At 40.7% G+C, this 17,834-nt stretch overlaps 1 protein-coding gene across 26 annotated transcripts in view; it reads right to left on the reverse strand.

Moving 5' to 3' along the window:
- Positions 1 to 17,834, reverse strand: part of LOC110490556 (alanine and arginine rich domain containing protein) — a 157,212-nt gene that overhangs the window by 34,633 nt on the left and 104,745 nt on the right. For 9 of the 26 annotated variants that reach the window (XR_016486868.1, XM_090200866.1, XM_090200850.1 and 6 more), the window contains 9 exons: positions 16,104 to 16,406; positions 15,852 to 15,956; positions 15,667 to 15,743; positions 11,181 to 11,425; positions 10,362 to 10,562; positions 10,020 to 10,050; positions 3,642 to 3,783; positions 3,096 to 3,309; positions 2,685 to 2,868 (listed from right to left, as the gene is read on the reverse strand). Coding sequence is in view for 24 of the 26 variants with exons in the window: in XM_090200866.1 (XP_090056992.1) it covers positions 2,685 to 2,868; positions 3,096 to 3,309; positions 3,642 to 3,783; positions 10,020 to 10,050; positions 10,362 to 10,562; positions 11,181 to 11,425; positions 15,667 to 15,743; positions 15,852 to 15,956; positions 16,104 to 16,406 (1,502 nt within the window). In the remaining 2 variants the exon portion in view is untranslated. Of the gene's footprint in view, positions 1 to 2,684; positions 2,869 to 3,095; positions 3,310 to 3,641; positions 3,784 to 10,019; positions 10,051 to 10,361; positions 10,563 to 11,180; positions 11,426 to 13,518; positions 14,524 to 15,666; positions 15,744 to 15,851; positions 15,957 to 16,103; positions 16,407 to 17,834 lie in introns of all 26 variants that reach the window. The other 17 variants (XR_016486878.1, XM_090200901.1, XM_090200931.1 and 14 more) reach the window with 4 other exon arrangements.

A 17,834-nucleotide genomic window follows, 5' to 3' on the forward strand; every position in this document is an offset into this window, starting at 1 on the left:
GACTTTGACCAAAGAAGTCACAAGCAATATGATTGTAATAGGTGTGGCACCAGGCCATGAAGTGCCCTGCTGTTGGAAAATGTTGCAACAAGTGCAAGGGGAAGTAATTTTGGAAAAATGTGTTTAGCAAAGGACAAGTATGGGACTTTGTGGGCACTGTGGATTGCATGGAGGATGTGCAAGAACCATCACAGGTCCATACTGTAGCTAGTGACCACTTGGTTGTACCACTCGTGGTCAATGGTACAATTTTGACCTTAAAGCTGGATGCAGGGGCTAAAGCCAACCTGATCAATGAGGGATTTTCATGAGCTAAAGCACAAACCAGAAATCATGCAAAAGGATGTCTCTCTGGCCAAGCAATTGAGACTAAAGGTTTGTGTCGGCTAACTGTAAAGAGGGAAAACAAGAAGCCACACACTTATGTTTGATTGTACCAGAGGGGCATGATTCTCTTTTGGGGGATAAAGCATGTGGGTCGTTGGGAGTGGGTAAGCGAGTGTACACCATTAATTTCTGACTGGCTGCACAGTGTTCAACAGGTGACAAGTAATCAAAATGGTGAGTAGATTGCACAAATATATTCTAATGTGTTCACAGGATTTGGAGCAATGCCTCTCATTTACTCTATTACTCTCACAGAGAATGCCAAGCCAGTGATTCATGCACCACGCAGAGTTCCAGTGCCAATACGGAAGGATTTAAAGACGGAGATCGGGAAGAATAGTGAAACTCAATGTGCTCGTGAAAACAGAGGAGCCAACAGACGGGGTCAATTCCATGCTGTGTGTTCGGAAAAGGAACGGAGATCTGAGAGTCTGTATGGACCCCAAGGACCTTAATAAATGCATCAAAAAGGAGCATGTTCAGATACCTAAGAGGGAGGACAGTATGTGAAATGGCGGGTGCACACTATTTCTGAAAATTGGATGCTTCAAATTAGAGGTTGAGTGATTCAGCGGAATGGCCGATTTCAAGTTTTCATAATCGGTATTTTTGGACACCGATTATGGCCGATTACAATGCACTCCACAAGGAGACTGCGTGGCAGGCTGACTACCTGTTACACGAGTGCAGCAAGGAGGTAAGGTAAGGTGCTAGCTAGCATTAAACGTATCTTAAAAAACAATCAAACATAATCACTAGTTAACCACACATGGTTGATGATATTACTAGTTTATCTAGCTTGTCCTGCGTTGCATATAATCGATGCGGTGCCTGTTAATTTATCATCGAATCACAGCCTACTTCGCCAAATGGGTGGTGATGATGATTTAACAAGCGCATTCACGACAAAAAGCACCGTCGTTGCACCAATGTTTACCTAACCATAAACATCAATGCCTTTCTTAAAATCAACACACAAGTATATATTTTTAAACCTGCATACTTAGTTAATATTGCCTGCTAACATGTATTTAGTTTAACTAGGAAAAATTGTCTCACTTCTGTTGCGTTCTGTGCAGCAGTTTGGGCTGCCTGGCTCGTTGTGAACTGTGTGAAGACCATTTCTTCCTAACAAAGACTGTTATTAATTTGCCAGAATTGTACATAGTTATGACATAACATTGAAGGTTGTATAATGTAACAGCAATATTTAAACTTAGGAATGTCACCCATTAGATAAAATACGGAACGGCTCTGTATTTCACTGAAAGAATAAATGTTTGTTTTCGAAATGATAGTTTCTGGTTTTGACCATATTAATGACCTAAGGCTTGTATTTCTGTGTTATTATATTATAATTAAGTCTATGATTTGATATTTGATAGAGCAGTCTGACTGAGCAGTGGTAGCGAGCAGCAGCCTCGTAAGAATTCATTCAAACAGCACGTTCCTGCATTTGCCAGCAGCTCTTCGCTGTGCTTTAAGCATTGCACTGTTTATGACGTCAGGCCTATCAACTCCCGAGATTAGTCTGGCAATACTAAAGTGCCTATAAGAACATCCAATAGTCAAAGGAATATGAAATACAAATGGTATAGAGAGAAAAAGTCCTATAATTCTTAAAATACCTACAACCTAAAACTTCTTACCTGGGAATATTGAAGACTCATGTTAAAAGGAACCACCAGCTTTCATATGTTCCGAGCAAGGAACTTCAATGTTAGCTTTTTTACATGGCACATATTGCACTTTTACTTTCTTCTCCAATACTGTGTTTTTGCATTATTTAAACCAAATTGAACATGTTTCATTATTTATTTGAGACTAAATAGATTTTTATTAATGTATTATATGAAGTTAAAAATAAGTGTTCATTCAGTATTGTTGTAATTGTCATTATTACAAATAAAAAATAAAAATTGGCCGATTAATAGGTATCGGCTTTTTTTGGTCCTCCAATAATCGGTATTGGCGTTGAAAAATCATAGTCGGTCGACCTCTAACCTGTGGTATGTGTGGCAATGGCTGAATAACATTAAAAACTTGTTAACTATGATTGATGGTGATGGTCGTCTTTGCTCGTGGTAACCAACAAAGTAATACAGAAGGTTGTACACTACTAGATGTTGTAGACCAGTCCTTATTGACGTTTTACCACTGACCAATATAAAGCGCTAGGTCAGGGGTCATCTACAAAGTACAACATAGTGTAATCAAGGTATAAAACAATTATGTTATTATCATAATTTAAATAGGAAGAGGAGGACTTAGAGAAAAAGAGTCAGAGTGCATTCTACCTGTTTCATGTTGTTAAGGATGGCCCTCATCTCCAGCTCCAGGTTCCTCATGGCCAGTTCCACCTTGTGCTTCTCCTCTGCCTCGGCCCGTAGCTCCTCCTCCTTCCTCCGCAGCATCTCCCGGTTCTTGTCATACAGCATGGAGGCGTTCCGGTGCTTCTCCTGCTCCTGCTTCAGCTGGAACCTACAGCACATAGGGCAGAGAGATGGAACACAGAGAAAGCAGTGGGTCACATCTACACTTAGTGTGTTAGCAGAGACAGAGTGAGAGGAGAGATGATAAAAATTAAGGTGAGAGAGAAAGATTTGAAAGAGCATAAAAATATGAAAAAGGTTAATTGAGAGGGAGAGAAAAAAAACATATTGTCTCACAGAACGACAAAAAAGACCTCAACTCTTTGGCTAACTTACTTAAAGTTGTTGAGGTCCGTGTCCAGCTCAAGCTGCCGGTGATCCAGGGCCTGCTTGCTGTCCCGGCTTTCCTCCAGTGAGGCCATCAGCTCGCGCTTCTCGACCTCCAGCTGGCTCACCTTGTCAGAGAGGTGCCCATGGCGGCCCCGCTCCCTCTGGATTGTGCGCTCATACTCGTGGAACATGTTCTGGAGCTTCACGATGCTCACAGAGTCTGAGGGGACAGAGGGGTGGGAGGGGAATAGGGTTAGAGCCTTGGGGTCTTCCTCAATTCATCTTTCCTAGATTTCTCGCCTTCTCCTCAAATATGAAGGAGGCAAGGAGATAGAATGCGAGGAATCATGGAAAGACAGTTTGAGATAGAGCCTAGGATACAAAGTCTACATTGTGCTTATAACATATCAGCTGATATTATCTACAGAGATGGATTTAGACATACATGTGTTACAGCAATTTAGGCACTGCACTACCCCCAAACATAAACTTTAGTCCCCAATCATCACAAAAAAGACTTGGTTAAAGTGGTAGGTTTTGGGCCATGTGTACCTAAAGTGGCAGAATCGAGCTGTTTGATGAGAAAAGAGGCGTGACGGTAGCCAGAGGTGGGGTCTTCGAGGTCAGATGTGGCCGTGTCCGATGACTGTGTGAGCTCATCAAAGTCCTCCGCCATCTCAATCTCACCAGCAGTCTGAGGTTGGGGACGCAACATAAAACAGATCAAAGATTTACACTACATACTAACTTTTACACATGGATATAGCGTATGTTTGAATGTAATTTGTTAATTCTTTACTAAACTCATGATATTTTCTTTAAGGGACACTGCACTCCAAAATCAACATTTGTCAGATTTTTTCAGACCTCAAAAGTCCACATCCCAAGTCATCAGTTTAGAACTGAGGGGTTTGACATTAAACTCTCAAGTATCTAAAATTGATTGTGTAACTCAATGAAGTCACTTAAAGTCACGTAAAAAAAATATAGCACACTAATTGGAAAGGAAATGCAGAGATATTTCATTTACATAAGTATTCACATCCCTGAGTGTCAGAATCATCTTTGGCAGTGATTAAAGCTATGAATCTTTCTGGGTACGTCTCTAAGAGCTTTGCACATCTGGATTGTACAATATTTGCCCATTATTATTTTCAGAATTCTTCCAGCTCTGTCAAATTTGTTGTAGATCATTGCTAAACAACAATTTTCAAGTCTTGCTAAACATTTTCAAGCAGAATTAAGTCAAAACTGTAACTCGGCCACTCAGGAACATTCACTGTCTCTTGGTAAGCAACTCCAGTGTCGACTTGGCCTTGGGATTTAGGTTATTGTCCTACTGAAAGGTGAATTAATCTCCCAACGTCTGATGGAAAGCAGACAACCAGATTCTCTTCTAGGATTTTGCCTGTGCTTAGCTCCATTCCGTTTCTTTATCCTGAAAAACTTCCCATCATCAAACCTATCGCACAATAAATAAATTACACATTGTGAACATCAGTTTTTTGGACCCAACTTGCTTACAACTTATTCCATGTGGTTTATTCCTTCAGACTCCATGAAATGACTAAGTCTTCTAAATATTTGGTCACATGATTCATTTTGTGTATGATTTCCTAGAAACAAGGGGTGGTTCAACTTACCCTTTGGCACAACTTACCCAACTCTCCCCAAAAGGTACTACTGATTTGCATTGGATTTTTGCCACAAACCCTAAAATGTAAAAAAAGAAAATAAAAAATTCCCTGTGCCAAGTAAGAAAATGTAGATGATAGCCTATAATTAAAGTACCTAATAATACAAAATGTAAAAAAATATAACCAGGGAATGCATGATTGATATTTTGATGTGCAACCTGTCAAAATAGGATCCAGAATTATCAGATTTCCTTTGATCTCTTTAGAGATTAATTTGCTTACATCTTTGTGCATAGGCTATAGGCTACAGCTGTCTCCACATGCTTCAAGATGTTCCTTGTTCCTGTACCCAAGGCAAAGGTAACTGAACTAAATGACTATCACTAATAGACTCACTTCTGTCATCATGAAGTGCTTTGAGAGACTAGTCAAGGATCATCTCCACCTTACCTGTCACCCTAGACCCACTTCAATTTGCTTAATGCACCAATAGGTACACAGACGATGCAATCGCCATCACACTGCCCTAACCCATCGGGACAAAAGGAATAACAATGAGAGGTCGATCGATTTATCGGAATGGCCAATTAATTAGGGCCGATTTCAAGTTTTCATAACAATCGGTAATCATCATTTTTGGAATACGATTATGGCCGATTACATTGCACTGCGTGGCAGGCTGACTACCAGTTATGCGAGTGCAGCAAGGAGCCAAGGGAAGGTGCTTGCTAGCAATAAACTTATCTTATAAAAAACAATCAATCTTAACATAATCGCTAGTTAAACTAGTAATATCATCAACCATGTATGGTTATCTAGCTTATCCTGCGTTGCATATAATCGATGCGGTGCCTGTTAACTTCATATGGCTGCAGGGGCAGTATTGAGTAGCTTGGATGAAAAGGTGCCCAATTGTAAACGGCCAGCTCCTCAGTCTCAGTTGCTAATATATGCACATTATTATTAGTATTGGATAGAAAAACTCTCTGAAGTTTCCAAAACTGTCAAAATATTGCCTGTGAGTATAACAGAACTGATATTGCAGGCGAAACCCTGAGGAAAATCAAAACAGGAAGTGGCTTCTATTTTGAAAACTCCATGTTTCATAGCCTCCCTTTGCTGGATTTAAAGGGATATGAACCAGATTCCTTTTCCTATCGCTTCCTCAAGGTGTCAACAGTCTTCAGACATAGTTTCAAGCTTTTATTTTGAAAAATGAGCCAGAACGATAACATCGCATCAAGTGGTCACATGAGTTTTTCCCTCTCCTACAGTGAAAGACATTTGCGGTTGATATATTGATATATTTTATTATTTGGAATTTCCGTCTGCGTTGTCGTGACCCCTTTTTCCTGTGGATTTCTGAACATAACGCAACAAACAAACAGAGGTATTTTGGATATAAAAATGTGTAACTGGGAGTCTCGTGAGTGAAAACATCCGAAGATCAAAGGTAAACGATTAATTTGATTGCTTTTCTGATTTTCGTGACCAAGCTTCCTGATGCTAAGTGTACTTAATGTTTTGTTGTGCGATCGATAAACTTACACAAACGCTTGGATTGCTTTCACTGTAAAGCATAATTTCACACGACAGATGTGAAATTGACACGACAGGTGGATTAACAAAAGGCTAAGCTGAGTTTTCCTATATTGCACTTGTGATTTCATGAATATAAATATTTGTAGTAATATTTATTGAATGTAACGCTATGCTATTCAGCGGTTGTTGATGACACTTATCCCGATAGTGGGATTGCAGCCATAACAAGTTAATGTATCATTGAATCGCAGCCTACTTCGCCAAACAGGTGATGATTTAACAAGCGCATTCGCAAAAAAAGCACTGTCGTTGCACCAATGTGTACCTAACCATAAATATCACTTCCTTTCTTAAAATCAATACACAAGTAAATATTTTTAAACTTGCATATTTAGTTAGTATTGCCTGCTAACATTAATTTATTTTAACTAGGGAAATTGTGTCACTTCTTTTGCGTTCTGTGCAAGCAGAGTCAGGGTATATGCAGCAGTTTGGGCCGCCTGGCTCGTTGTGAACTGTGTGAAGACCATTTATTCCTAACAAAGACCGTAATTAATTTGCCAGAATTGTACATCATTATGACATAACATTGAAGGTTGTGCAATGTAACAGCAACATTTAGACTTAGGGATATCACCCGTTATATAAAATACGGAACGGTTCCATATTTCACTGAAAGAAGAAACATTTGTTTTCGAAATGATAGTTTCCGGATTTGACCATATTAATGACCCAAGGCTCGTATGTCTGTGTGTTATTATATTATAATTAAGTCTATAATTTCATAAAACAGTCTGACTGAGCAGTGGTAGGCAGCAGCAGCCTCGTAAGAATTCATTCAAACAGCATGTTCCTGCATTTGCTAGCAGCTCTTCACTTTGCTTCAAGCATTGCACTGTTTATGACTTCAAGCCTATCAACTCCCGAGATTAGGCTGGCAATACTAAAGTACCTATTAGAACGTCCAATAGTCAAATGTATATGAAATAGTCCTATAATAACTACAACCTAAAACTTCTTATCTGGGAATATTGAAGACTCATGTTAAAAGGAACCACCAGCTTTCACATGTTCTGAGCAAGGAACTTAAACGTTAGCGTTTATACATGCCAAATATTGCACTTTCTCCAACACTGTGTTTTTGCATTATTTAAACCAAATTGAACATGTTTCATTATTTGAGACTAAATTGATTTTATTGATGTATTAAGTTAAAATAAGTGTTTATTCAGTATTGTTGTAATTACCATTATTACAAATATATGTATATAAAACTTAATTTTTTTGTTCAATGAAAAAATAAATACATTTGGCCGCTTTAATCGGTCCTCCAATAAAATCGGTATCGGAGTTGAAAAATCATAATCATAATGCCAATGTAAGAATGCTGTTCATTGATTTTTGCTCAGCATTCAACACCATAGTACCCTCCAAGCTTATCATTAAGCTTGATGCCCTGGAGCTCAATCCCACCATGTGCAATTGGGTCCTGGACTTCCTGACGGGCCGCCGCCAGGTGGTGATCTACAGAATAATCATGTCATATTGTTTTTCATTTTGTGATGTCATTAAAAACTATCACGAAAATACTGTAACTTGAAGAGCTTTCACACTGTGTATGTCAGGTTAACGATTAAACTATTTTTGTTAAGATAGGAATGTGATTTTAGTTTTCTAACGAGATCCTAGTTTTCATGTCTTTTGCACATTAACTAAGCCACGTCACAAATGAGGTCAGAAGAGTGTATCAGTGTGATGGAACCGCCCTTTTCGTGTACAGTGCTTGAAATTATTTTAATTAATGAATTACTTAAAAATCATACAAATGTTATTTTCTGGATTTTTGTTTTAGATTCCGTCTCGCACAGTTGAAGTGTACTTATGATAAAAATTACAGACCTCTACATGCTTTGTAAGTAGGAAAACCTGCAAAATCGGCAGTGTATCAAATACTTGTTCTCCCCACTGTATATACACACACACATAAATATATAACATACATATATATATATTCTTGAGTTTAATTCGGGAGATGGTAACTCGTTAAACAATGGGTTAATTGTTAAATTATTAATTTAAAATCGGTTAACAATTAAACGTAGTTGGTTGATTCGATAAATAACAATCAGTCATCACAATAATGCAAGTCACAATGAATAATGTGGAAATTGAGGAGTTGAGGAGACAAAACTGCTTGGAGTAACCCTGAATTGTAAACTGTCATGGACAAAACATATTGATACAACAGTAGCTAGGATGGGGAGAAGTCTGTATATAATAAAGTGCTACTGTGCATTCTTACAGCACAATCAACAAGGCAGGTCCTACAAAACTAGGACTACTGTTCAGTCAGGTGCCACAAAGAGGGTCTTAGGAGAACTGCAATTCGCTCAGAGCATGGCTGGTTCTTGGATGTACACAGAGAGCAAACAATAATATGCATGTCAATCTCTCCTGGCGCAAAGTGGAGGAGAGATAATCTTAAATCCCTACTTGTATTTGTGAGAGGTATTGACATGTTGATTGCACCCAACAGTAGTTTGAACTACTGGCACACAGCTCGGACACCCATGCATACCCCACAAGGCATACAACCAAAGGTTTCTTCACAGTCCCCAAGTCCAGAAGAGACTACGGGAGGCGCACAGTACTACATAGAGTAATGACTACATGAAACTCTATTCCACATCAAGTAGCTTATGCCAGCAGTAAAATTTGATTTAAAAAAAACCTTATAGAACAGCGAAACTATGAAGCAACACAAACAGACACATGCATACAAACACACTTTTATACTATACACACACGTACAAATGGATTTTGTGTTATAGATATGTGGTAGTAGAGCAGAGGCCTGAGGGCACACACTTAATATGTTGTGAAATCTGTTATGACTGTATTGTAATGTTTTTAAAAAAATGTATAACTGCCTTAATATTGCTGGACCCCGGGAGGAGTAGCTGTTATCATCTTGGCAGCAGCTAATGGGGATCCATAATAAATACAAATACTTGATGAGGCCTATTCACCGTAAATGACGCGCTCCACTCTGCGGGCACATCAAAACCATACTACATAGCCTAAAGTGGTGCCATTCCTTCAATATTAATTAAGAGTTGATAAATGATATACTCACAGAAAGCTGTGCCTCTCCTCTATGTCACTAGAACAACAGTAGTTGCTTTGAATACTGTATTTTTCCTGTAATTCTATTTTGAGCAACGGTCATATGCTTGTGCATATCAAAATACAGCTCTCCCTCCGTGGGCACTCTAGTGGGTAGAGGGAGTGAGAGTGCCTCGAACACACAGCAGTCAAAAGGGAAATGGGGACAGGCTGATACTTTTATAGTAGGAATCAACATCATGCATAGGCTATTACTGTTGACCAAATAATGGTTTTAAACAGTCTACAGGAACGTTCTGTAGCAAAATCACTGAACATTACCAACGTAAGCAAAATGATTTGGTAAGAGGAAGGCAGTGTCGGTGTCTGTAATTTTTGGTTAATCGTCCCAGCTCTAGTGAACTAAGTGTTTATCATTTCCATTAATTTTGTACTGTGGTAGATCTACAAAACAGATAGCCTAGATATGAATTCACAACCTTTGATTTTGGAGTGTAATGTACCTTAAAAAAAAAAAAATCATAACATTTTCTCAATGAATGAACATTCGGGTGCACAAAGAAAGCCATGGTAATAGTGGAGGGGAAAAAAGACCAAAAGAAAAATGACGATGCCAGAAGTTTACCTTGTCTTTCTGATGCCATGCAGATAGAGCCCTGACAACGACAAACAAACACAAACAGAACAAGAGTTGGAAAGATTATTTTGGAAAATGTCACGAATGCTCGCTCCTCAAGCTCTCCGACGAGCAGCATGACTTATTTCGTAGAAGCGCGATGGTATAACACAGTAAACCTTTCAAAATGATCAGTTTAAGAGTTTGACATGCAACATATTTGAAAGCAGAAGATAGAGCGATAACAGATTAAGTCAAAAGAAAAGTCCAGATCATATCCCACCACCAATCATTAAACTGTCAGAGTTAGTGACATCATCAGTTATATAAAATGGCATACTGCATATATACCTTCCATGATCGTCCGACACTTCACTTAAAGTACTATCGTCAAACACTGAGAGGGGGTCTCCTGCGTTAACATGGTTAGCTGTCTGGGGGGCTCGGCCATGCCTGGCTCCCCCCAGAAAGGGACACTGTAAGGTGGCCTCGTTAGATACAGCTCTCCCCTCCTCCTTCTTCTGCTGTTGATGTAGTTGGTCCTCCAGGGCCCTGTCAGCGCATTAGGGAGAGCATAGACCTAGCGGTGAACGTCATGCCCCATGCCATGTAGCCGTAGCCAATAGCTGGGAATATGGTTGATTGCTCTGAAGTGGGAGGTGTCATTTAAGCAGTGGCAGCAAGGTAAAGGACAGGGGATGGAATCAAAACTAAACCAAAGTACAGCTGTAACAAGGGATTGTCTTAGAGTGGACCAGGGTATGATAATGGAAGATGCCCGTCTGCCAGCTGGTATCAATTCGACCCTTGGATGAGTATAAGCAAGGAAGTGGCAGTATTTCCACTATATTGCTTTCACCTTACAGAGCTGCATTTATCGAAATGGGTTGGGCCAAGGGTGAGCGGTAGGGAGATAATTGTAACCGAATGTCTTTGGTTGCCTTTGGACTGCTGGTCTTTAGGTGACAATTACAACTAATATCTGAGCTCATTTGATCCCACTCTTGCAAATAACTGCTCCAAGCCTTATAGGCCTCTTGATTCTGTCAGTTATGTTTTGATTGTCCTCTGTCCTTCAGGAACCTTATTGCCTGGCTCCTAAATCTATGCACAATAACAAAGCAAAGGGTATTAATTGGGGTGGGGCTAAATCTAAACAAAGACGCATACCTCTTTGGACTTTTGGACCCGTGTCTTTGGGTAATACGGTCTGTTGCTCTGAGCTGATGTACACTGTCTGTTGCTCCATTTCCACTGCGTGACACTTTAGGGTGTCCTAAACTGGTCTCAGGTTTCTCCTCTTCTTCTTTGTCTAGTTCACGTTCACATCGCCTGCTCATTGATCCTCCAGCAACCCGTGAGACACTTGATTTTTGCAGCACCTCCATGTTGGCCTTTGTCTTGTCTTCGCCCACCTGAAAAGACAGGGTAAATGTTTAATGATCAAAGCTGCAGAATTAACATAACACATACTATTTGAGAATGGTAAGTTTAAGCAGGCCTTTAAAATGTGTTTTGGAGCAGGTATACTACCAAACATAATTGAGTCTGTCACCCCTCTCCTGAGAGACCTAACACCTTCATGTAATATGCTCCAAATAGCACCATATACCCTAGATAGTACACTAATTTAGACCAAAAGTAGTGCACCGTAGGGAATAGGGTTCCATTTGGATGCAACTATTAGTTAGGCTTAATTACAGGGATGCCACAGCTTTACAGGCAGCTCCATTCCTATGCAATACTATACAGCTACGTTAACCTTTCACAGAGCAGACATTATCCAAAATGCCTGGAAAAACACATTCAAAAGGCTGGCCAAAATGTTTTAGTTAAGGGTGTATTCAAATTAATTTAGTTGGATTTGAAATTCTAACTTGAAATACCTTACACTATTAGAACTGAGTGGATGGAACTGCTTGCTGTTTGAGGTTTAAGGCTGGATTTCGGTACAGCACTTTGTGACATCGGCTGATGTATTTATAAAGCCTTATTTACGTTTGATTGATTGATTTATTGCATCTACTGAGTGAGAAAGGGGAGTGCAGAAAGGGCAACGGTCTGGTTTCAGTCACAGATAAGGTAGAACAGCAATGAGTTAGGGGGGAGAGAGGAATTCGGTCCGAGGTCAGATGAAGTGAGAAAGAACAATCACCACTAAAGTCCTGCCTAGCAACAGATGTATTGGCTGTCCAGATGGGCAAGGAGGACACAGCCTCGAAGGAGGGTGTAAATAAATAAAAACATATAAATATATGTACTTGTGTAAACATGTGTAAACTTCCTTACCTAGAAATCATCAGCATTTTCATACAAAAACAAACGGATAAGGACAGAAAGCAATCCATGCTTTGGTTTTGTTAAACTAGCCACTGCCCCAAACGCTAATATTAGCATTTGACCAATGTAAGTCAATGTCCTCCAGTTAGCATGCCCAAATCATCAAACATTATTTTTTATTTTTTTTAATGATTTATTAACTCAACAACGTGGTTTGAAGATACTTTGAGATGATTGGAGCATGCCATCTAGGGGACATTGGCTTACATTGGGCTTTGTTCGAAAATGTAACATTAGCTAATATTTGCAGATTTGGCTGAACTAACGCTTTAATGTCATCACAAAAACATGCACAAATGAAACAACCGCTACACCAAAACATCAGTCCAACTTGGCTTCTTTTCATAGAAAAGAAAGGTGTTTCTATAGGTAAACTTTTACCACTTCAAATCACACCAGCTAGGGAAAATAAGCAAATGAGAAATGACCAGAGTAGCAAACAACTGTTTTCTCAACATGTGGCTGCATGCAAAGCACACCGATGGAGAAAAAGACCCAACAATAAACAAAACAAATCACTACAAGAGAAGATGGATGGACGATGCCCCTTTGAGTGTGGATGATGAGGCGTTGGTGAAATCGTGGGAGTACACACTACTACAGCTGAGAGAGAGAGAAAAAGAAAGAAAGAAAAAAGAAGGAAAGAGAAAAAATAAAAAGCTTCCTGAGGCCTGTGTATGACTGACATTTATAGTGCTGATCTTTAATGTCAATCAGCTTAAAGCAGGAAAGGAGAGAGGAGATTTAAACGAGGCCAATGCGGTGTTAAATGTCACTCTGCACCTCATTAGGTGAGGGAGTGGTTGATGAAGTGAAGAACTGGCGCGAACAATGAGAAAAATAACGCTCACTTTGCTTCATGAAAAAAAGTATTAAATGTCGACAATTTCCAATCAAATAAAAGAGGAATGGCAGGAAGTAGAAAAAAAAGAAAAAAAGAGTGAAATAGGTTGTCTACAAGAGGTATTTCCCTGGCATTGTTTTTTTTTTCACATAGACTCAGCTGAGGTGATGGAATGGAAAAAGCGGAGAAAGAAAAAGAGAGACAGAACAAGAAAGAGTTGGGGGGACTATAACGGGAGCGAGGGCAGTCATAATCCTCTACCTCTTTCCAGAGCAGGGCCTTCTCTTTCTCCAAATCCAGGAACACAACCTTCAGCATCCCTACCTCATGCTTGAACCTCTGTAGGTCCTCTTCCAGCTCTTCGTCTGAGGGAAGTAAAGGAGCTGGGGGACACACATTGCTCAATGAGGAGGGCTGAGACAGGGAGGGACACACTTCGGGTTCTTCTTCGTACATGGAGGGGCTCGTCTCATCGCCCTGTTGGACTTGCCCTGGCCAACGTTCCTCTGCGGCAGGCGTTGGTTTGGTAGTGGCATCTTTGTCTGGCCTAGGGTTGGACTCTCCTTTGTTCAAGGACAAATCCATATGAACATTGTCTGATTTGAGTTCCACTGAGGCTGCATTGCAATCTGTGAAAGTCTTGGTGACATCATCGACATTGTAGTCTACTTCTCGCTCTCTGTCGATTTCCCCAAACAGTTGAGGCAAAACAGACCTGTTGTCTGGCTCAATGCCACAGAGGAGCTCCAGGTCCCCCATCTCACTGTCCTCGGCACTGGGGGAGAGGTCGGGACTCCCGGGGGTGTCACCATGCTGAGTCCTGTCTTCGCATAGGGAGTTGTCAGCCGACTCGGTCAGAGAGTCCTCCAGCCCGGACCCCCTCTGCTCAAGAATGGTCAGCAGGACTGCATTGCTGCTACTCCTCCTTGCCCTGCTCAACAGACAGACTTTAGGCTCCCCCACCTCTTCGTTGCTCGACTCTTCCTCAGTGGTTCTGGCGGGAGATTCAACTATCTCTACGTTCTCCTCCTGTTTTTCTTCTTCTGTAGTTTCGTCAGAGGCGGATTCAGCTGGAAGTTTTCCAAATTTCTGCTTCAGTTCGGCCGCCACGTTCCTGTAGGAGGACTTAACCTCCCTCTTCTCTAACTCCACCCAGATCTTCCCATAACGTTTCTCCCAGCCTGGCTCTTCCTCTTTACCGTCTCCCTCTCTTTCTCTAACTACATATCTCCCTTCTTTCTCTTTGTCCTCCTCCTCCCCAGTTTGGGACCCGACAGGGACAAGGTGGTACGGGTTACTTACGTCTAACTCTGATGCAACGTCTTTCTCCTTTGATGGCATGAGTAGACAAAGGAAATGGTGTTAACACAGACGCCTACAATGGGATCTACAATTAGGGTATACAAAGCATGAATGTTCACAAAAACACTGAAAACGGCAACATTAAAAAACAATTGTGTGTAGGGGCATGCAGGTAACATTCAAACTTGTACCACTTTGCCACAATAACAAGACTAATATTTCATACATTTCATAAAATAGTCAGTGGCCAGCAGTCAAAATTTGGAACATTATGTACTAATGATATACATTTTCTGATTTTAAACGGGTTCTGGTTGAAAAGATGGGAAGTCATATAGCCGTTAATACAACCAGAGAGAACATATATATTTTGGTTATTATCTGTTCAGATAATTAGTTTACACCAGATAAATATGTATTTTTTGGATGCTAAAAAGACGTCCACAAAATGTCCTTATACAAGCAATGAACTCAATGATGTCATTGCAATTAGTTTTGCCGGTGAGGGCCTACGCATATAGTCACAATGGACCTCAGGATCTCGTCACAGTATCTCTGTGCATTCAAATTGCCATCGATAAAATGTAATTGTGTTCGTTGTCCGTAGCTTATGCCTGCACATACCATAACCTCACCTCCAACATGGGACACTGTTCACAATGTTAACATCAGCAAACCACTCGCCCACATGACATCATACACGCGGTCTACCATCTGCCCGGTACAGTTGAAACCGAGCTTCATCTTCATCATACTTCTCCAACTTGCCAGTGGCCATCGAATGTCAACATCTTCCCACTGAATACCGTTACGACGCCGAACTGCAGTCAGGTCATGTTGCATTTATATTTGTGTTCAGTATAGTTTTGCCTACTGTGTCAGTTAGGGGCTACATAGGGTGTTCATAAGGCAGTTTGTGGTGTAGTGGGTCATGAGAGACGAGATGCTGTAGAGGTGATGTAGATTATTTGTAACTATGCCGTGGGTATGATAGGCTATATTGTAAGATGGGGATTATACACTACTGTGAAGTAGCAAATGTGACGAGGTAGGTTAGAGGTGGTAAAGTAAAAACGTTAGATATATTTTAAAGCAGGGAATATGTAGTGATTTGGCGGAAGGATGAGATGAGGTAAGCTGGAGAAGGTTTTCCCTGACTAAGGCCCCCACCTCCTGTGCCTGCTCCTCAGGCTCTGGACTGCTTTCGCTCTCTTGCTTTACTGGCGAGGGCTCACGCAGAGGGTTATCTGCAGGGAGATAGAACCTGTTTTAACAAGGGCAGCAGTGGATGTACGTCTGCAAATAGTCAGTCTTAAATCAACGCTAATTAATTAGGTAAACTTTAGGTTACTCACTAGGTTTCAACACTGCGACGGTCTCTGTTACGTTTGGTAGTTGCTTCCCAGTCCTGACTGGGCTGGGGGTGGAGGTATTCACGTGGTTGGAATCCCAATTAAAGTCTAAGAACAAGGAAGAAAAAGTGAATTTATGCACTGCTTACATCCTTGGCACCAATGGACAAAAAGCCCATCTAAAGTTAGCCAGAAATACACTCAAAAGTACACTCAAAAGTACATGCAGTATCTATAATCTCCTTACTCCCTTACCTTCCTCACTCTCTGTTCTCTGGAGCAGCATCTTCCGAGCACAGGGCTGGGGTTGGGTTTGAGGGGTAAGGGAGCGCGGGCTGGCCAATGGCAGGGGTCTCTCCGAAAGAAAGTGTCTCTTCTCCTCAGGACCGCTCCTCTCCGCTATTAATGCATCTGGCTCCTGCTCCTGGACAGCTGGCAGAGGGACGGGGGATCGGGAAGAGGCCTCCTCCCTCAGCTCCTCGCCACCGGGGGAAGGCACTCCGTGGCCGGGGAGGGTTCTCCTGCTGGAGGTGCTGGCCGTGTCCCAATCAGAGGCATCTGCATCAGCAACACGGAGACAAAAGTCAGAAAATCAGCATGTCTGAGGGGATCAATTTTCGCAAAGTAAGTAGCCTTACACGGGCCTTGGCTTGTTTGAGCCAGAACAGCTCATAGCAAGAGCCTATCTCCTGTTTCTGTAGCGTGAGGCAGCTTTATGTACACCCCCTGGACAGGACGCTAGTCTAACACAGGGCCTTACCCCAAATCTAAAGTGGGGTCTGAAATTATTGACACCCTTGATAAAGATAAGCAATAATGACTGTATAAAATAAATAATTCAAATACTTAGCTATATTGTACACCAAAAATTGGAAATTATATTATTTTAATTCTAATACAAATGCTCAGAGAAAGATATTTTGTTTAACTTCTTATGGATGGGGGGCAATATTGAGTAGCTTGGATGAATAAGGTGCCCAGAGTTAACTGCCTGTTACTCAGGCCCAGAAGCTAGATTTTGATAGAAAATTAGATTAGATTAGTAGATTTGGATAGAAAACACTATGAAGATTCTAAAACTGTTTGAATGATGTCTGTGAGTATAACAGAACTCATATGGCAGGCAAAAAACCTGAGAAAAAATCCAAACAGGAAGTGGGAAATCTGAGGTTTGTAGGTTTTCAAGTCTTTGCCTATCCAATATTCAGTGGAAATTTGGTCAGATTGCACTTCCTACGGCTTCCACTAACTGTCAACAGTCTTTAGAACCTTGTTTCAGGATCCTACTGTGAAGAGGGAGCGAATAAGAGCTGTTTGAGTCAGGGGTCTGGCAGAATGCCATGAGCTAAGTCATGTGCGCTGCCGTGAGAGCTAGCTGCGTTCCTTTTCATTTCTAAAGACAAAGGAATTGTCTGGTTGAAATATTATTGAAGATTTATGTTAAAAACATCCTAAAGATTGATTCTATACATCATTTGACATGTTTCTATGAACTGCAAAATAACTTTTTTGACTTTTGGTCTGGACTAAGTGTGCCTGCGCCTCATGAATTTGGATGTGTGAACTAAACGTGCGAAGAAAAAGGAGGTAGTTTGACATAAATGATGGACTTTATCGAACAAAACAAACATTTATTGTGGAACTGGGATTCATGGGTGTGCATTCTGATGAAGATCATCAAAGGTAAGTGAATATTTATAATGCTATTTCTGACTTCTGTTGACTCCACAACATGGAGGATATCTGTATGGCTTGTTTTGGTGTCTGAGCGCTGACACAGAGGTTGCATTGAGAAGTATATCTTTAATTCCATGTATAACAGATGTATTTTAATCAACATTTATGATGAGTATTTCTGTAAATTGATGTGGCTCTCTGCAAAATCACTGCATGTTCTGAACATAACGGCGCCAATGTAAACTGAGATTTTTGGATATAAATATGCACTTTATCGAACAAAACATACATGTATTGTGTAACATGAAG

This window comes from Oncorhynchus mykiss, chromosome 2 (genome assembly GCF_057628025.1).
Source record: "Oncorhynchus mykiss isolate SJ-2025 chromosome 2, ASM5762802v1, whole genome shotgun sequence".
NCBI classification, from domain to species: Eukaryota; Metazoa; Chordata; class Actinopteri; order Salmoniformes; family Salmonidae; genus Oncorhynchus; species Oncorhynchus mykiss.